General features: G+C 40.1%; 1 protein-coding gene across 1 annotated transcript in view; it reads right to left on the reverse strand.

Moving 5' to 3' along the window:
* GTF2F2 (general transcription factor IIF subunit 2) overlaps positions 1-22,180 on the reverse strand; it is a 423,749-nt gene that overhangs the window by 272,029 nt on the left and 129,540 nt on the right. The window contains exon 5 of the mRNA XM_029602905.1: positions 6,265-6,303. Coding sequence (XP_029458765.1) covers positions 6,265-6,303 — 39 coding nt within the window. The remainder of the gene's footprint in view (positions 1-6,264; positions 6,304-22,180) is intronic.

Genomic DNA, 22,180 nt, shown 5'->3' on the forward strand with positions numbered 1-22,180 from the left:
TAATTTTGTTAAAATGGGGGAGTACCTCGAGGAGTTGTTAGCTGATTGGGAAAATCTAGGGAAAGATCTAGAACAGTGGACAAAACTAAAAGGAGAAATAAAGGAAATTAATCTTTTTGTTAGAAAAGTAAATATAGGAAAGAAGACAAGAGAGGTTACTATGGTTTTCTAAAGAAGTAGCTGCAAAGATAAGGGAGAAAAGGTTAGCATTCATAAACTACCAGAGATCACAGAAAGTGGAAGACAGGCAACAATATCGAAAAAGCTAAGAGAAGCTGGGAAAGTAGGAATGCAAAATTCAAATGGAAGAAAAAATGGTAAATGCAATAAAATGGTGGGGATAAATCTATTTTTTTTTTTTAGATATATTAGTGATAAAAGGAAGTGCAAAAGTGGCATTGACATTGAGAGACTCAGAGGTAAAGGGAAAGAATATGTAGAGGCTGATGAGGAAAAAGCAAAATTGCTTAACAGATATTTCTGTTTAGTGCTCACTGTGGAAGGGCTTGGAGCAGGACCACAAAAAAAACAACACAAATTAGATTAGAAGTGAGGTAAAACTCAATCAGTTTTCATAACAGTGTGTTCATGAGGCACTAACTAAACAAAGTACATAAGGCGATGGGGCCGGATGGGATACATCTGAAGGTAAAGACATCCTGGCAGCTCCACTGGCTGTCCTTTTCAATGCTTCTTTAGAGTTAGGAGTAGTTCCAAAGGACTGGGGAGGGGCAGATGTGGTTCCTATTCATAAAAGTGGAAGTAAAGAGAAGGCTGGGAACTATACGCTGGGTAGTCTGAACTCAGAGATGAGTATATTAATGGTATCACTGCTAAACAGAGGACAGTGCAGTTTCTGGAAACCAATGGATTGCAAGATCAGGATAGCATGGTTTTACTGGAGTTAAATCTTGTCAGACAAATCTGTTCAATTTCTTTGATTGGATCAAGAGAGAGTGCTAAATGTAGTGTACTTGGATTTCAGTACGTTTTTGACATGGTTCTGCACAGGAGACTTATAAATAAATTGAGCGACCTTGGTATGGAGCCTAGAATGGGTTAGATGTAAATACATCAATTGGGACACGCTAGAGCAGGGGTGGGCACGTCCGGTCCTCGAGGGCCACAAACCAGTCTGGTTTTCAGGATGTCCCTAATGAATATGCATGAGAGAGATTTGCATGCACTCTGCCTCAGTTGTATGCAAATCTATGTCATGCATATTCATTAGGGATATCCTGAAAACCAGACTGGTTTGTGGCCCTCGAGGACCGGAAGTGCCCACCCCTGCGCTAGAGAGATAACGTTCCTGGATGGAATAAATGATAGCTTTATGGAGCAATTGGTTCAGGAACCGACGAGAGAGGAAGCAATTTTAGATCTAATTCTCAGTGGAGCACAGGACTTGGTGAGAGAGGTAATGGTGGTTGGGCCGCTTGGCAATAGTGATCATAATATGATCAAATTTGATTTAATGACTGGAAGAGGAACAGTGTGCAAATCCAACGCTCTCATGCTAAACTTTCAAAAGGGAAACTTTGATAAAATGAGAAAAATTCTTAGAAAAAAACTGAAAGGAGCAGCTACAAAAGTAAAAAATGTCCAAGAGGCGTGGTCATTGTTAAAAAAATAGCATTCTAGAAGCACAGTCTAGATGTATTCCACACATTAAGAAAGGTGGAAAGAAGGCAAAACGATTACCGGCATGGTTAAAAGGGGAGGTGAAAGAAGCTATTTTAGCCAAAAGATCTTCATTCAAAAATTGGAAGAAGGATCCAACAGAAGAAAACAGGATAAAGCATAAACGTTGGCAAGTTAAATGTAAGACATTGATAAGACAGGCTAAGAGAGAATTTGAAAAGAAGTTGGCTGAAAAGGCAAAAATTCACAGTAAAAACTTTTTTAAATATATCAGAAGCAGAAAGCCTGTGAGGGAGTAGTTGGACCGTTAGATGATCGAGGGGTTAAAGGGGCACTTAGAGAAGATAAGGCCATCGCGGAAAGATTAAATGATTTCTTTGCTTCAGTGTTTACTGAAGAGGATGTTGGGGAGGTACCCGTAATGGAGAAGGTTTTCATGGGTAATGATTCAGATGGACTGAATCAAATCACGGTGAACCTAGAAGATGTGGTAGGCCTGATTGACAAACTGAAGAGTAGTAAATCACCTGGACTGGATGGTATACACCCCAGAGTTCTGAAGGAACTAAAAAATGAAATTTCAGACCTGTTAGTAAAAATTTGTAACTTATCATTAAAATCATCCATTGTACCTGAAGACTGGAGGATAGCAAATGTAACCCCACTATTTAAAAAGGGCTCCAGGGGCGATCCGTGAAACTACAGACCGGTTAGCCTGACTTCAGTGCCAGGAAAAATGGAAAGTGTTCTAAACATCAAAATCACAGAAAGTATAGAAAGACATGGTTTAATGGAACAAAGTCAGCATGGCTTTACCCAGGGCAAGTCTTGCCTCACAAATCTGCTTCACTTTTTTGAAGGAGTTAATAAACATGTGGGTAAAGGTGAACCGGTAGATGAAGTGTACTTGGATTTTCAAAAGGCGTGTGACAAAGTTCCTCATGAGAGGCATCTAGGAAAAGTAAAATGTCATGGGATAGGTGGCGATGTCCTTTCGTGGATTGCAAACTGGCTAAAAGACAGGAAACAGAGAGTAGGATTAAATGGACAATTTTCTCAGTGGAAGGGAGTAGACAGTGGAGTGCCTCAGGGATCTATATTGGGACCCTTACTTTTCAATATATTTATAAATGATCTGGAAAGAAATACGACGAGTGAGATAATCAAATTTGCAGATGACACAAAATTGTTCAGAGTAGTTAAATCACAAGCAGATTGTGATAAATTGCAGGAAGACCTTGTGAGACTGCAAAATTGGGCATCCAAATGGCAGATGAAATTTAATGTGGATAAGTGCAAGGTGATGCATATAGGGAAAAATAACTTATGCTATCATTACACAATGTTGGGCTCCATATTAGGTGCTACAACCCAAGAAAGAGATCTAGGCGTCATAGTGGATAACACATGGAAATCGTCGGTTCAGTGTGCTGCGGCAGTCAAAAAAGCAAACAGAATGTTGGGAATCATTAGAAAGGGAATGGTGAATAAAACTGAAAATGTCATAATGCCTCTGTATTGCTCCATGATGAGACCGCACCTTGAATACAGTGTACAATTCTGGTCGCCGCTTCTCAAAAAAGATATAATTGCGATGGAGAAGGTACAGAGAAGGGCTACCAAAATGATAAGGGGAATGGAACAGCTACCCTATGAGGAGAGGTTAGGACTTTTCAGCTTGGAGAAGAGGCTGAGGGGGATATGACAGAGATGTTTAAAATTATGAGAGGTCTAGAACGGGTAGATGTGAATCGGTTATTTACTCTTTCGGATAGTAGAAAGACTAGGGGGCACGCCATGAAGTTAGCATGGGGCACATTTAAAACTAATCGGAGAAAGTTCTTTTTTACTCAACACACAATTAAACTCTGGAATTTGTTGCCAGAGAATGTGGTTAGTGCAGTTAGTATAGCTGTGTTTAAAAAAGGATTGGATAAGTTCTTGGAGGAGAAGTCCATTACCTGCTATTAAGTTCACTTAGAGAATAGCCACTGCCATTAGCAATGGTAACATGGAATAGACTTAGTTTTTGGGTACTTGCCAGGTTCTTATGGCCTGGATTGGCCACTATTGGAAACAGGATGCTGGGCTTGATGGATCCTTGGTCTGACCCAGTATGGCATTTTCTTATGTTCTTCAATTGGCTGAGTGGGAGGTAACAAAAGGGCAGTCGTGAGTTTTCTCTGCGGAGTGGGCTGTTACTAGGGGTGTGCTTCAGTGATCAGTCCTGGGACTGGTTCTTTTCAACATTTTTGTAAGCAACATAGATTGTTAGGAAAGATTTGGCTTTTTGCTGATAATACCAACACCTGCACCAGGGTGGACAACCAGGAAGGTGTGAGGAGGGATCTAGTGAAGCTTAAGAAATGGTCTAGGGACTAACAGCTTAGATTTAATGCTACAAGATACAAAGCCATGCATTTGGGCTGCAAAAACCCAAGGGAGAGGTACAATATTGAGGGCAAAATTCTTCTAAGCACAAAAGGGGAGTGGGATCTTGGGGTGATTATATTTGATGAGCTTAAGATGGCCAAACAGGTAGATAGAGCAACAGAAAAAGCCAGATAGATTCTTGGCTGCATAGGGAGAGGAATGGTCACTAGAAAAAGGGAGGTGATATTGCCCCTGTACAAATCCCTGGTGAGACTTCACTTGGAATACTGTGTATAATTCTGGAGACCGCACCTTCAAAAGGATATAAATCAAATGAAGCTGGTCCAGAGGGTGGCTACTAAAATGATCAGTGATCTTCGTTCTAAAGCATATGGGAACAGACAAAGATATAACATATACACTGTAGAGGAAGGAGGCTCTAGAACAAGGCACCATGGGATGAGGGTGAAAGGGTGCAGACCTAAGGGTAATCTTAGAAAATATTTCTTTACAGAGAGAGTAATGTATGCATGAAATGGCCGTCCAGTGGAGGTGGTGGAGTTAAAAACAATATCTGAATTTAAGAAGGCATGGGATAAATGCAGGTGATCTCTGAGGTAGTGATGGGAATTATAACTGCTGGGAAATCTTCAGTAGTAGAATTCTCTATCTCTAAATTTGAAAGGAATTGCAGTTACCATTTTTTTTAAATTAAATTTGGGTAAGATGTGGTGCAGTGGTATTGTACTCCTCTTAGTTCTGGTGATGGAGATAATGGAAACTATAGACATTTTTACAGAGTGGAGATGGTGAAACAGGAAAAGAGATGGAATCTTCTGAATCCAAAATGAGCATTGGTATTTCTTTTGAAGGACAATCTTGTTAAGAAAGTATTTCTTCATCCAATTGTGATGTATGTTTCAGAAATGGTGTTAATAGAGATTGAATGTACAGTTGTGTAGTACATTTTACTAATATAGGCTGCAAAATTTCAGTGAGAAAATCAATTGGTAAAGTTTTCATATATGAATCTACAAATTCTAACCACATCATCTGTACAAAAGTATGGCAGGCCCTTTGCTGTTTCGTTTATGAGGATTATTTACCCTCATATTTTTCCCAAACAACCATAATTTCTCCATAGCAAAAATGATGGTTCTTTTCAGTTGATCTTCCTCTACAAATGTTTAACTGATAACAGAGTTTGGTTGAGAAATAAAGGTCTTTAAATATAAGCCAGACCAGGTTGCTGTGAGTGGGTTTAGAATTCCCATCCTGATGATTTGCAAATAAATTTCAAATTCTGATGAAGGTATGAAACCTGGGTATACTCCTGGGTTCCAAATTATGTATGAGAAAAACGCAAACATAGTATTTTATAAACTTAAGCTGTTGAAACCATTAAAAGCATTGCTTCCCCCAGGCTTGTTTAGGACCATGGCACAATTTTTTGTTTTAAGCCACATAGACTATTGCAATGGCTTATTCTTTAGGCTACTTAATAAAGGGTATAGGATACTACAGTTGGTAACTGCTCTTGAGGACTACTGATTGCAATTAACTTGTAAAAAGGCTTTCTCCTTTTCAGCACTTTTGATGTGGAATGCCCTCCCGGTTAAGAATGGAGAGTGATTTAAACATTTTAGAAGGTGGCTGAAAACTTTATTATTGTGGCTTTTAGTTATGTACAGGATTTTTAAAAATTGTTTTCACTATTATATTTTAATTATGAATGTTAACCGTGACTTGTCCTGAACAACTGTATTAGAAGAGGCGGGATATATGTTTCTATAAATAAATAAATAAACAAACAATATAAACATTCAACTTAAAGTTATTGATGCTGGAAAATTTTGCATGAAAAAAAATTCACAATCAGGAGAGAAGCTTGATTAATCAATTCAGAAACACTATCATTAATTAAAGCATCAGAATATAATTCTAGTTAAAGAAAATAATTAAAAAGATAGAAAAATAATTTGATTTTTTTTTTAATTCTCCCCCCCCCCCCAGTCATTTCTGATAAGACTCGAATAATTGAAATACGTCAAAGCATAGCTGTGAAATCCATTTATGAAGTCATAATTCAAGTTGCTCTCTTCTAGACAACATATACACATATCATTCAGAACTGAACAGAAGGAGACAAATTTGAAATAAAAGGTGAAATGGAAAGAAACTAATAAACTCCATTGTAGATGCAAGTTATTTCCCAAAGACAGTAAAGTAGATATGTTTAAAAACACTTACCAATACTACTGCTCTCAGGTTTTTCTTCAGGCTGGGCTTCTAGAGAAACAAAGAAATATGTGATTTGTGATTTTGTTGCCAAATATAAGTCATTGCAAAACATTATCAAATTTAGAGCCCAAAAAATACATTTCATTTTTAAAACTGTTGACATAACTGTGTAAAAACACATTAAAAATTAAATTTTATATTTATCAATATTATAAAACACAGAAAATGTATTAAGAATAATTTTAGAAACTAACAGTTAAGGAATCACTTTCTTATAGTATAAGTAACAAATCCAGGATATGCAAGACTTATGAAGGTGGATTTGAAAAGCAAAGTTGCTTACATGAGATGTTCTCTGAGGACAGCAAGATATCAGTTCTCATAAGTGGGTGACAATATCCAGTAGAATTTGAGTTGGTAATAATGATTTCTAGAACTTTCAGCAGGCTAGAATGGAGGCTGTCCCACATAAAAAAAAAAAAAAAGCCAGTGTGAGGGTTCCTCTCAGTTCCATGCATAGCTATATAAAGAAAAGCTAAGGGAGACAGGTGGGTTCTGTGAGAACTCATATCCTGCTGTCCTTGGGGAACATTTGTTACAGATATATAACTTTTGCTTTTTCTGAGTATAAGCTGGATATGTAGTCCTCACAGGTATGAAAATTCCCAGCTAAAGATTATCCTCAACAAAAAAAAAAAAAAAGAGAAATTATGCCAATAGGCAAAAACGTTTTTGGCAGCAACAGGCCATATTTTTTAACATATAAGTGCAACATGGAAATAAAGCAGAGTTACAAAGAATTGAACGGAGGCGGCACAAAAACAAAACACCTTATCCCAAAGCCTTATGATAACCCATAAAAAATTACTGCTAGCAACATTTTTACTGGGTGATGAATCTTCTTGAAAATTTAGACAGTGCTGCTTGACGTGCTTTGCTTATGACTTGGTGATAGAAGCAGTCCTGTGCTTTTCCCCCTAAGTCTGTGTATCAGTACCCCAGACCATAAATGTCAGGGCCCATTATGGTTGCCATCTGAATCCAATTCCCCTCTTTCTCCCCCTCCTAGCCGCTGAAGTGGAGAGCGATGTTTCCGTTGCATCAAAGCATCAGAGTTTATTGGTTAAGGGTAGTAATCCCCATGTCTTCTGTTAAAAGTAATAATTACCACTCCATGCAGGTTATCCGCTGCTCATCAGAACCCCAAACCATAAAAGTCAGGGCCCTTGGTGGTTGTTCGAATCCAGTTCCCCTTTTCCCACCTGCCGTTGAAGTGGAGAGCAATGTTGTAGTTGCATTAAAAGTATCAAGGCTTATTGGTTAAGGATAGTGATCTTCATGACTTTTGCTAAGGGTAGGTAACTGCTGCACCAGCAAGTTACCACCATCCATGCTTTTCTTCATTTTCCGTCCTCTAGCCTTTAGGGAACCACAGTGTTTATCTCATGCCCCTCTGAATTCTTTGACTGTTTTTGTATTCACCACCTCCTTTGGAAGGGTACTCCAAGCCATCCACCACCTCTCCATGAAGAAATATTTCCTGATGTTGGTTCTGAGCTGGACCCCATGGAATTTCATTTCCTGACCCCTAGTTCTATTGATTCCTTTCCAATGGAAAAGGTTCGAAGTTTATACATCATTAAAACTTTTCAACTATCTGAAGATCTGTATCATATCTCCCCTGCACCTCCTCTCTTCCAGGGTATACATATTTAGATTCTTCAGCCTCTCCATATAAGTCTTCTGATTCAGACCCCACACCATTTTGATTACCTTCTCTGGATCGCCTCCATTCTGCCTCTTTCTTTTTTGAGAAAGGGAATGGGATCCAGAAATCAAATGCCAATTCTCTTGAATTAGCGAACCACAAGCCAATTTCATCTCTCCCTATACTATCCAAAGTTATTGAAAAAGTAGTTTTCAATCAGCTTTCCTCACTGATAATAACACACTTCATATGAATTTCACTTTAGGTTCCATCTGCGTCATAATACAGAGACCCTGCTTCTCTGTAATTTTGATATGATTAGGGAGGGGTTTGTCAAGGGACTTAAATATTTCTTGGTCCTTACTGAATTATCTGCATCCTTCAACACCAAAAATCACCATATTCTTTTGGGCTGTCTTGAATTGCTGGATATTTTTTTTTACAGTCCTTCACTGGTTTTTATCTTTTCTAACAGACCAATTTTACCGAGTGTTTACAAGCAATTCATCCTCCTCCACTGTACCTCATATTACAGGGGGTCCCTCAAAACTCCTCACTTTCTCCTATACTAATCAATGTTTACCTGCTTCCTCTTTGCCACATTCTCTGTCAGCTCGATATAGTCTTCAAACTGTATGCAGACAACATTTTTTCCCCTATAACTTCTACATGTTCTGCTGCATTCGACAAACTTTTGTCTGTTTTTTTCACAGAACAGTGATTGGTTATCATGTAACAGCCTTGTATTATATCTTAGTAAAACTGAGATACGTTTCCTTTCACGGACTAAGATTGATTCCATCCCACTCACTGATCCTTTAAAGACATCCAAATCAAATCCGAAGCTCAAGATTTAGGTGTCCTCCTAGATTCTATTAAGAATATAAGAACATAAGAAATTGCCATGCTGGGTCAGAGCAAGGGTCCAACAAGCCCAGCATTCTGTTTCCAACAGAGGCCAAACCAGGCCACAAGAACCTGGCAATTTCCCAAACTCTAAGAAGATCCCATGCTACTGATGCAATTAAAAGCAGTGGCTATTCCCTAAGTAAACTTGATTAATAGCCGTTAATGGACTTCTCCTCCAAGAACTTATCCAAACCTTTTTTGAACCCATCTACACTAACTGCACTAACAACATCCTCTGGCAACAAATTCCAGAGCTTTATTGTGCGTTGAGTGAAAAAGAATTTTCTCCGATTAGTCTTAAATGTGCTACTTGCTAACTTCATGGAATGCCCCCTAGTCCTTCTGCCCCCCTAGTCCACTGGTTGTTAGCTATTTTTAAAACTCCGAATGTGTCACACTATTAAACCATTCTTCAACACCTCTGATTTATTTCTTGTCACACAGCATTTAATTCTATCATCTCTAGATCACTGTAATTCCCTCTACCTAGGATTACCTCAGTCTACAATGCAGGCCTTACTGACCATTCAGAACTCTGCAGCCCATTTGGTTTCTGGAACTCCTTTACATACTCACCTCTCTCCAATTCTGGCAGAGCTTCACTGGTTGCCCATATGCTGGTGCATTAGATTTAAAATCCTGACATTAGTATTTAAATCTGTTAAAGGCTTTGCACCTAATGGCCTTCCTAAACCTGTTATCTATTGCCCCCACCCAATCCTTACAATCCACATCAAAATGTCTACTGGTTGTCCCTGACTTTAACAGATGCAATTAGCCCAATATTGTGACCATATGTTTAGTGTTGTAGGCTATCAACTATGAAACGAACTCCCAGATGTCCTTAAGGCAGAAAATGACCTATTGCGCTTCAGAAAACCTCTGAAATTGCATCTAATTTCTTCTGCATTTTCAGTCTAATTTACCCTTTGGTCACTTCCATGCTTAACCACTGTGATACATGTGGTTGTGAATAAACTACTGTATCTTGTATGTATGTTTTAATCCTGTCTGTTTAAATTTTACATCTTGATATTGTACTGAGTTGTTTCTTTTAATACTGTGTGTGTTTATTATAACCCGCTGAGATCTGTGTATTGGCAGACTATACATTTTATAGATAGATAAATCCCTCTCTCTCCTGGATCCCTTTCCCTAATCCAAGATCCCCTCTTACTCTTCACCCCCTCCTTGATATTCCTTACTTCTATTCTACTCTACTCCCTGCTTCTTCTCATCCTCCCCCTCTTCCAGCACTTCCATTCTACTACCTCTACTACATGAGATTTTCTCTCTGAGATTCCCTGTCTTTCCACATCTCCTTTCTCTATTCCCCTCCTCTTGTCCCAGTACCTTCACTAAGATTTCTTTCCCCAAAAAACAAATAAATTAACTCAACAAAAAATGACTGAAAGGACTATTTTTATAAAGAAAAAGAAAAATGCACATAAATATGCAAATTTACCACCGAATTGCCACATAGTTTTGAAAAATCTGTTTTAGAATTTACTAATTCTTGCCACAGAATCTTGAAAAATTTGCCACATGAAACTAGGAGCACTTCCTATGGTTTGGATTTACAGTTGTATGCAAAAGTTTATGCACTCATAGTCAAATTGTATGTTCAATACATTTCTAAGTGAACAAAATCTGACAAACACAATCAAAAATCTATATAAGGCTAAACAATCCTCACACTGTAACAAAGAATGGTTCAACTTACAGGGAAGGCCCCATATGTCCTTACCAACAGGTGGCAGAGCTATGCTGGGACGAGACTGATCAGGAGCTTCAACTATACCAACCCCTTCTCCCGCAGGTTGAGCCCTTGTGTTCCAGGAGCCAGCAGGTCCTAGGGCAGGAGTTTCTAAGGATGAGGCAAGGGAATAGGTCCAGTATTAGGCTAGGATCAGAGGTGGCCAAATAGAAGGGTCAGTGGCCAGCAGCAAGCAGGAATGGTCAATATCCAGGCGAAGGTCAGAGGTAAGCTGTAGGCAAGAATGATCAACATCCAGGCTAAGGTCAGATCCAAAAGGCAGTTTGAGAGCAGGCGGGGGAAAAAAGGAGAAAGACTGACACGGAAGAGAAGGAAGGAGGCCAGGGCTGTATAAATGAGGCAGGCCAGGCTGGAGACACAAGGCAGACACAGGATCAGGAACGCAGGAGAAGCAGCAACTCACACTACATACAAGATGTAGCTGACCTGTTGCTGAGATGATGGAAGGAGTCCTGAGAAGCCTTATATAGGGCTGGAGCCCTGACATCATCGGGAGGCATCGTGGGCATGTTCCCACCGCAGGCCCTTTAAATGTCTGGCGCACACAAGCCTAGAGGAGCTGTGGAAAGGAGCAATGATGGCAGCATTCTGCTACAGAGCGAGCACCCAGCGACATCAGATGAATATATATATATATATATATATCTAATATATATCTTATAGCTAATATATATCTTTATATATATATATATATATATATATATATATATATATATATATATATGTGTTACATTTTGTGGCTTGTGGTAGGCCCCATGAGCCGTGGCATTCACCTAAAGAGGATTAATCCTTAATCAATTGGTCTCCAAATAAATGTTTTATAAGTCAGATCATTTATATGTTTATATTTAAAATATATTAGAAGAATATGAAGGGGTATCCAATACCCATCAGGGTTGAAAGATTTCTTAGTTCAAATCTTGAATCATAAGTCCAAATTATGTCTATCATTTACTGAAAAAATAATTATTTTTAAAGATTTCATCCATTTTATCTGCAACTAAAAATATCAGTCCAAATGATAATGCAGCAATAATTTATACTGCAGAAGTTCTCAATGCTGTCTCAAAAATATCATATGGCAATCTGATCAACTACTTTCCACACTCCTTGACCACCAGTGCCTTTATAGTTATTACATTTGTCCCAAATGACAAACTGACAGGCTTTGTACAATCTGCAGAATGTACTAGCCAATGAACAACTGACAGGATGCTATGTGGGAAGCAAGCATAGCATTCTGATGAATCTTTTTCCCAAGAAAATCAAGGGTATCTTGGTCTCTTCCCGGAAGTACCAGAGGAGTGATGCTTCAACCTCTTTGTCTTCTTGAGAGCAGATTTGACTATTACTGACTGATGGAGCAGTTGTTATTTCTCAAATACAGAAGCTTTCGGGACATAGAACATGATATCTCCATACCCCTGCCCACCCTTCTTATACGCAGAAGCATTATCATCTGTACTTCCTTGAAGACATCATGGATAGATACAACTTAGAGGAGTTGAGAATTTGAAGGGTGTCTAATAACTTAGCCCTGGGCTCATCCGCCTTCTCCAAAGTAAATGGAACGGATTCTACTGTTTCCTTTACACAGTCAGCGAAGGAAAGGTCTTCTGGAGGATACGTCATTATTTCCTGTAGAGGAGAGACTGATTATTCAGGAGGAGTCTAATCCATGCTAGTCATCTCAGGAGTGCTCAAATTCTGATTCAGTATCAGTTACTGGGGGAGTCAGAGTATGCACCTGCCTAGCAATCAAGGCTCCATATTGCCTGACTGTTGGATCTAGACACCAAGGCAGTTTGTCATCTCAGAGGAGCTTTCTCCCTTGAAATTTGAAATTTACAATGGTGCAGCTGGTCCAGACGTCGATGTCCTCTGTATACAGACATTAAAGACAATGTCTCCAGGTGCTGTAAGAGTATCTAGGATTGGTTGTACCACTATCTGTATCGCTATTAATGCAGTCAATGCCAGTGCTCTGATGCTTTTAAGATAGCGATCCAGCACTTTCTGAATCTCTCTCACCAACTTCTCTAATATTACTGATGCTAATGGAGCAGGCTGGCCAGAGGAAAGGTGACATCCTCTTGGGTCACTTGAGTATCATCAGTGGCTGTGACTTGCACCCTCAGCGAATGTTTCAATCCCCCAGATTTCTTAGATGCTGAGTGGCCTGTTCTGTAGGAATGCTCGAGAAACATTTGGCCACCACCAAATCTCCCTTATCTCAGCACAGTGCAACAATGGGGACTGATGCCTATGCCTCGCCACCTTCACTTGATGCTCTACATTGGTGTCCCGCAGTGCAGATACCAATGAAGCAGAATCCTTTGTTTTCATCAGATAATAGGGAACTAGAGGATGCTGCACCTCTTGGGCATCTATTTGTGTTTCACTTCAAAAAGAAATGATGCTTCCTCAATACTGTGCACCACCAGCACCCACTGCAATTATAGGGTCCACGGAGGCCCATGCCACCAATTTTTTATGAGGATAGATTGGACGTCTTCAAACAGAAGAGTTTCTGCATATGTTTGTGTCTGATTCAAAGAACTATGGGAGACATCTTCAAACAGCTGCCATATCTAGAGACACTGTACCTAGCACCTGGAAACAGTGTGCAGGATTAATGGGATTCTATGACCAATATTGTGCAGCTACATCGGATGCTGCTGGCATTCTTTTTCTGAGACATTGCTGAAAATATGGTTGAAGCAAAATCAAATGATTCAAATTTTAGAAAAATAAGCCAACTGATGCCATCGATTTACCAACACTGCAGAGATGCAGCTGCAAAAAGAAACAGAATAAAATATAACTTTGAGGAAAACTGTCTAAGGAAATAAAGGGGAAGGTTTTTCAGAGAACTGAAGGAGACCAACGCACAAAACATACTTTTAAAAATTGTTTCTTAACTGAAATCCACCATGAGGAAAAAAAAAAAAAATCAGCATGACCATTAGGCTCTGCGGGAAAACACGAACTGAGGAAGACTATGACATGCGACAGGCTGCATATATGCTCCGTAGAACAAGCTGAAAACCCTAGCAGCTCTGAAGTCATCGCATGGACTCAACTTCCATTGGATAATTACACCCACCCATGAGGTCTACATATCCAGTTTGTCCTCAGAGCAACAAATGTTGTCCTTAATGACACCAGAAAAAATAGGGTTACTTCTATCAAATGCAAACATTAAATACACCAAAACATCAAGAGCAATTAAGCATTTATCAGATGAGAACCTTCATAACATCCGTGCACAGGTTACTATATTTCATTCACCTTATAGCACTCAGGCATAAAAATTGAAGTATTACGTTGGACCAATCACAGTCTACCCGTGTCTACAATATAACAGCTGACTGTCAGAGACCATATTCACTATGGCGGCGATGAAGACAAGAGTTCACGGATACATTTGCATCTCTTGGAAAGCTTAAAAGTGGCTTGCAATGCAAAAGAAATAGGTGACTGTATTGTCTTAAGAGTCTTTGAAAATTGGAAACTATCAAGGCTGTTGAAATCGATGTATCCCATGTGTGTTTTTCAGAACGCTGTGCTGAAATGAGCATCACCATTTCAGAAATGTAAGGTAAAATAAACCGATGGTGGAATAATGAAGGTTGGCTCCTGATGCAGCACATATGAAATGTGATATCACGTCATGCATTATGTTTATCTTCAGTCATATAGAGAAGTAATTTTTCAACTTTTTATATGCAATTAATTTAAAAATAGAAAAAAGTTAAAAAAGCGGACATTAGGATCAATGATTAAAAATGACTCATGAGTGATAAGGTGTTATGAAGGTACTCATCTGATAAATGCTTAATTGTGGCAGTGTGTGACATTTAGAACATAATTAGCTTTGAATGCTCTTGATGTTTGGTATCCTTATGACTCCACAATATCTCTACACAGCAGCCATACTACTTAATCCTAACTGATACAGTCATGCTAAATGTTACCAATACTAAAGCAGCAGTGGCTCCTAATTGTTGCAGAAATACTTTTTTTTTTTTCCCATCAAACAGGAGACTGAGGGGGAACAGTAAGCAAAAAACATTTTCCCCAGCCCCAGGTATCAACCTACAAGATTTGGACAATAACCTGATTCACATACTCCATGCTTCCACCCCTTCTATTCCCCCACCTTAGCCCATCAGCCTGCTTACAATACACTCAGTGCAACCTTGCTGTTTGTTTTCCTGCGCACCTCTGACAGAGCACCAATCAGCTGGAAGGTGGAAAAGGAAGAATACAGTGGGGCAGAGGCAGGGGCAGCTACAATTATAAACCAAGACTGCAGCTCACATTTTTCAAGCACCATTCTTGAGATTTGCAAAGTATTCCATTTCCTTTTTCACATAATCAAGGTTTTTTTTTATTTCTCCTTTAATATTCAGAAAATATAAAAACTATGCTTTTCTCAATATTACAGGTCTACAGCAAAGATTATGAATTCTCTGGAGTAAAAAGTCAAATTTTTAGATTTTAGATTTAAAAACTTATTTTGGATAAAACACATTTGCATTTAATGGTTGAAATTTCTGAATAAAAAGAATTTCTGGAACAGCAGTATACAACTGTAGTCCTTAAGAACAGCAGAAAGGTCTCATTGTTAAGATATCCAAATTCAATATTCATCAGGTTTATTTGCATACATCTGGTCTGAGAACTAAATTAATCTGAATGGTTCAGTTACCCAAACTACCAAACCTATCTGCAGCCCTCGAGTACCAGAGTTGTTAATCTAGAATTAGGGGGGGGGGGGGCGGACGAATAGGGGAAGACGGGGTTTAAACTCAAGAGTTACACAAGAGCACATCGCTCCACCAAAAGGATAGTGGATACTTGGAACAACCTACCAATGAAGGTTATGGAAATTATTTTAATGCTCCGCTTTCACCAATTAATAAGCATATATGAAGCTTTTCACAGCATTTTACCAGGGACTCAGAGCACAAAAAATGATAGTACATAGACCTCAGCTGGGTATCCAAGCCGAGATTCCTTGGAAACAAAGTGCAAACTATTGAACTGATCTTGGCTCAAATTATATTTTACAAACAAATGTTATTGCTAAATGTCTTTAAAGGTTCTTGATCATCATATGTTGTCTTTGATAGGAAAGCTGCGAACTATAGTGTGCTAGTTGACCATGTTCAGTTTCCTCTTTGTTTCTTATATCTTTTACTCTCTATCATGCCATTCATTACTAGATTACTAATTTGCCACCAAAGGCAGAGTACATAACCAGCTTGTCCAAGAACAGAGAAATACTGTGAAGTGTAGGAAGTGACAAACTGAGCTGTGTGGTAATAAAAAGTTCATGCTGAGCTTGGGTGAACTGTGTGGGTGTAGAAAGTGGATTCAACAATTCAGAGACAGAGAGAAAAAGGGGCAGAGCTGGAGTACAGTTTTCATATGTGGTAGTAGAAAGTGGATTGGATAATAGAGAGGAGCGGAGCTGGAGAGTACAGAGAAAGAGAGGGGGGCGAAGCTCAATTTCCATACAGAGAGAGGGACGGAGCTCAAGAGTGTGGTGGAGCTGGACAGTACAGGGAGAGAGAGGGATAGCGCTCAAACTCCATACAGAGAAAGGAGTGGAGCAGGAAAGTGGGGGGTAGCTGCAGAGTTCAGGGAAGGAGAGGGGTAGAACAATTTGTGTACTGGTGATACAGGTGTGAGGCAACTTTCCTCTATTATATTTAGACATGCCTAGCACCCTAACCCATCTTTGTTTCTGGTACATAGATTTTCTGTAAATATTAAGGAATTGGTTATAATAAAGTTTTAGGGAATAATTATCTTCTTAATTTTTCTGCTATGTTATTTAGATAATTGGTGAGTGTTCCTTTTTTTTTTTTTTTTTTTTTTTTTTTTTTTAGATTGCAGGGTTTCTGAAGGAGCCCTGGAGCATGACCTCTGGCCCCAAACTGTCACTGTAATGGCTAGACTAGATATGTTGTGCGAGGACAGGAATATAAAATATTGGGGGATGGGGGAAAAATCAGCAAATAATTAATTCACAATCCAAATCTAAAGGAAGGCTCAGATTCCAGCCCCGGTTCTTACTGAGCTGGAAGCTAAAAGGAGCAAAAAGACACTGCCAGGTCAAAAGAAAATAAAACAGATGGCTTTCAGTACACTTAGTTTCACTGAATGTTAAAGAGCTAGATTCCTCATAAAAAAGAAATGCTTGTTTAATTGAAGTGAAAAGATTAAAAGCAGACTCTGTACTACTACAGTATACAGGAGATTGAGATGTACTTTTTTGTCATTGTGTTACATTTTATGTATTATTTTAAAAATTCCACTGAATCGGTTATGAACATGACTTTAGACAGCCTGATGCAGATTGGGGAAGCAGTTAAGTATATAACAATAAATACACCAAAGCAGTATTTGAAGGATATGGAGTTTTTAACACACGTGGAGGACAAAAGAAATTAGCTCATCTACTTGCACATACATATTCATGAATTGATTTTTTTTTCTCATTGGTAAAATGCTCTGTAAGAATTGACTTAGTGCAGAGACAGACAGCATTACCTAGTTAGATCATGACCCATCCTGGATAGATTTAAGGAACATTAGATGGGATCAGGGGGAAAAAAAATACTGGAAATTAAATGAAAACAGTCCTAAAGATAAACTGATAACAGAGAAGAAGAGGGGCAAGCCACACTTGGGGATACATTCAAGGCAGCAATAAGCAGCAAACTGATAAAGGACAGGGAAGTAAATAAAACTGAGTGGCAAACAGCAAATTAACGGAAGAGCAGGAAAGGAACACAAGCATAGGGGCTCTAAAAAAAAAAAATAAATTTAAATTGAAAAAATTAATGCTGCTAGGAAGATAGATGCAGGTTGCCCTGACTTAGATAACTAACCAGCTATTTCATGAACATGGGGACAAAATTAAGTTCAGAAAGAAAGGACCAATGATTGCTCCCTTTTTTTAAACAGAGATTGAATTCCTATTTCTGATGACAATTGGTCCTTTTTTTGAAGTGAAGTTAATCAATTCACATAGAAGCAGCAGTCATCACGAATTTCTATCAGTTTAAATTTTACTCAAGTTTGAAATTCCCAGTTCACAGTAAGGACTTTAGAGACTATCAGCTAAGTTCAGTAATTCTGCGTTCATTAGGTTCAATGTCATGAAATTATTTCATCGATGTGTTTTAAAGGTTAAATGCAATTTGGGTAGATTTTAAAAGAATGTGCGCACGCTACCCGGCGCACACACACGGACATGCGATTTAATAACATGTGCGCGCCAGTGCGCATGTTATTAATAGCCATTCTTTGTAGTAGATTTGTACATTGTTCTAATTATTTATTTATTTATTTATTTATTTAATTAAAATCTTTTCTATACCGTCACTAAGTTATATACCATCGCAACGGTTTACATGTAGGCACATATTTAATATAAGTAAAAGTGTACATATATATTATATTATAATTTAATATTATGTACTTTTTTTTTTAACTTCATTGTAAACTGCCATGTTTGTACACCAGATTGATGGTATATAAATAAAATAAATAAATACAAAATAAATAACATCTCCCCCACTTTTAGGAAGGAAGAGGGCTTGGGCATCAAAACATACAGGTTTCTATTTACACTGTGAATTTGATGGTAGTTTTGGAAATGTTTCAAATGGATACATCTACTCCAACTTTTTCACTCAATGCACAATTAAACTCTGGAATTTGTTGCCAGGGGATGTGGTTAGTGCAGTTAGTGTAACTTGGTTTAAAAAAGGTTTGGATAAGTTCTTGGAGGGGAAATCCATTAACTGCTATTAATCAAGTTGACACAGGGAATTGCCACTGCTATTACTGGCATTAATAGCATGGGATCTACTTAGTGTTTGGGTACTTGCTAGGTACTTGTAGCCTGGATTGGCCACTGTTGGAAACAGGATGCTGGGCTTGATGGACCCTTGGTCTGACCCAGTATGGCAATTTCTTAATGTTCTTAATACCTAATGGCCAGATTTGAGTGCTCATGACTGCAAGACTCCAGTACATAGCCCCCAGCTGACCTCCCGGGCACCTCGGTGCCCCTGTTGTGGGTTGTAAACAGAAGGGATGGGGATTTCGGGGAGGGGGGCGGGGGGAGAGAGGTGGGGTAGATGTAGGCCTTTGGGAGAACTAGATATGCCATGGGGAATCAAACGGTGGGGAGGGAATTGGGGCCCAGGCTGGGGGACCCTGTTCCAGACAAGGCTTGATAATATTTTTATCTCTTTTAATTTTTGCCTTCTGAACCTCACTTGATGACTGTCACAATACGCTGTGTCACTTGGAATGTGTGTGGCCTGGGCTATGTCACGAAACGCTTTAAAGTACTGCAAGCATTGCAGCACTGGCAAGCACAGATCGCAATGATTCAGGACTCATATATCCCTAAGCTGAACACCAGAAGCTGTGCCGTCAATGGGTGAGCAAGGTGCTTGCTGTGCACGCCATATGTCAGGGAAAGCAGGGGTGGCAATTTTAATTGGGAAAGCAGTACCCTTTCAGGAGACACATGTGCTTGCTGACCCGGAGGGCCGATACGTGCTGGTGCAGGGTACTCTAGGGGGGAGACCGCTGGTCCTCTGCAAAATCTATGTGCCGAACCAGTACTCACAATCGTTCTTCACCCAGCTCACAAACCTTTAACCCCATATCACCATGCGTCCGTAGTGCTGGGAGGGGATTTCAATTGTGTTGGGGACGAATGCCTGGATATAACACGCCTTCCACAGACCCCCCCCCCCCTCCCAAGCACTCACACAAAGGGGTGCCCTATGTGTGCACCACCCTGGATTTGATAGATAGCTGGCGGGCTCTTCACTCTCTAGAGCGGAAATATACGCATTTATCACGAGCCCAAGTATCCCAGTCTCGCCTGGACTATATGCTAGTAGATAGGGGCACATTCGCCAAAGTTAGGGACTCCCAGATAGGTACTCTTCTTATATCTGACCACGCTCCAGTCTGGATGGATTTGGATGGCTTCCAAGAGGCCTCCAACCAGCACATGTGGCGTTTTCCACGATATTTCTACAAAGACCAGTCGTTTCGCTCCTACTTAAAGCAAAAATGTCAGGATTATGCACAGCTTAACGAGGCGCATGCTGACTCCCCTGTCCTCTTCTGGGAAACCGCAAAAGCGGTGCTCAGGGGAGACAATTTCGTATGCGGCCCACAGTCGCAAGGCACTCACATCAGAAATACATCTAGAAAAACAATTATATGCAGCCAAACAGCGATACGACGCGGACCCCGTGCCTACTAAACAAAAAGCCTCGAGATTCAAGCTACTCTGAACACTACTTCACCAACGGGCGAAGAAAGGCTTGATGTATTACAAGAGACGCTTTTTCCTATATGGCAATAAGGTGGGCAAAACGCTAGCCAACCTAACAAAATCGGCGAAGGGGACCTCTCTACTGACCACTATGCGCTCGGACAGGGGGCAATTGGTTAATTTGGGCCCAGACATTTGCCGGATTTTTCAGGATTTCTACCGGCAGCTGTGCACCACCACTCCTAGCTCGGAGACCGAGATACAATCCTATCTGGCTACGGTGGGCCTGCCCGCTTGTCAGAAACTCAGCTGCAACAACTCAACTGCACTCTTCAATATCAGGAACTTCTGAACGAAATCAAAACAGCTAAACTTTTAAAAGCCCCCGGACTGGATGGGCTGCCAGTGGAATTTTACAAGCTCTTGGCCCTGGAGGTTGTAGGCCCTGTTGGCGAAGCATTCCATTCTCTTGTAGAGCAGGGGCCCTCCCCGCTATCTCCTAACTCAGGGATGATCATTGTCCTCCCCAAGGGGGGTCGGGACCCTACTAATACAGGCTCTTACATGCCCATTTCTCTCCTCAATTTTGATACCAAACTTCTTGCTAAGATCATAGCCACTCGTTTGGGCCAGCTCATGCCTGGCCTGGTGGGGGCTGATCAAATTGGGTTCATTCCAAAACGCAATACAGTCACCAATATTCGCAAATTGCTAGCCTTACTGGCCCATTGCCAACAAACAGGTACGCCCTCCCTACTCCTCAGTTTAGATGCGGAAAAGGCTTTCAACCGTGTGGAGTGGAACTTCATGTTCCAGGCGCTCCCAGCTTTCGGTATTTCTGGGTTTTTCGTACAGGCACTTCAGGGCCCTATACCACAAACCCCGAGCCTTTGTCTATGTTAATGGCTGCCGCTCGGAGGACTTCGAGCTTGAACAGGGTACGCGGCCCGTTGTCCCCGCTCCTCTTCATCCTGACCCTGGAACCCTTCCTGTGCCGACTTCGGGCTAACCCCAGTATTGCAGGCATTCCCCTAGGGGAGCACGTGGAAGCTTGGTTTCAACTTTCCGTTTTTGTGGATGATATCCTGCTCCAAGTTTCTAACCCACAGACTTCGGTACCTGCATTGATATCGGAGGTGGTAGGTCACGGGCGAGTGGCGGGATTTAAACTTAACCTTGATAAGTGTGAAGTCCTATCGGTAGACCCGATAGTCCACCAACAATGGCTGGGTGAATTCCCGATGAAATGGGTCTCTGACTCTTTCAAATATCTGGGCATTCTATTGACTCCGGCACTACACCAACTAGCCAAGGTTAATTTTATGCGCCTATACCAAGCGACCCAATGGACTCTTGACCTCTGGCAGGTGTTCCTGCTCTCATTCTCATGGCCGGGTGCACTGGGTGCAGATGATTCTGCTACCCAAATGGCTCTACCTTTTTCAGACCCTCCCATGTACATATACCACTCAAGAACTCATGGGCATAGACCGCTTTATATGCCGCTTCATTTGGAGAATCTCTCTAAATATAGATCCTCACCAAATGAGCTCAATCAAAATCACACACTATAATTCACCCGGTGTATTATTTTTTCAAAATATTTTTTACATATAGGTAACAATCTGTATACCACCGTGGCACTATTAATAACAATACTTGCTTCCAATTTTTCTTTCTAAGAAAATTTTTTAAGGAGAAGAAGATGGTTTCATATCTTTTATAACACCATCCAGGTGTCAATGTTATTTCTTTTAATCATTAACACACCTTCCACCTCCAATAGTTTATTTTAAATTTTTTGTTAAATGCCAAGCTGGGTTACAGAGTGTAAACCCTTAATTTTAATCACTGTTTATATTCCATTATTAAAAATTTTTTTTCTGTGTCTAGCACTTTTTTATTTTTATAAGCCGTCCCGGGACCAACTGCAAAGTACTTAGCTTTCTAGCGAATGTCCTTTTTTTTCTTTTTTTTCCCCGACTCGCGCAAGTTTCGACATTTGCAAGTTGATGTCTTCCTCAGGGTATATTTTATTCCTTGATACACGATTTTCTTTATAACTCTGGTATTCAATTTCTCCGGTGCTCGATAGAGCCTCCGCTCCTCTCTACCGCCGGGAATGGTAGAGAGGAGCGGAGGCTCTATCGAGCACCGGAGAAATTGAATACCAGAGTTATAAAGAAAATCGTGTATCAAGGAATAA

Source organism: Rhinatrema bivittatum, chromosome 5, assembly GCF_901001135.1.
Source record: "Rhinatrema bivittatum chromosome 5, aRhiBiv1.1, whole genome shotgun sequence".
NCBI classification, from domain to species: domain Eukaryota; kingdom Metazoa; phylum Chordata; class Amphibia; order Gymnophiona; family Rhinatrematidae; genus Rhinatrema; species Rhinatrema bivittatum.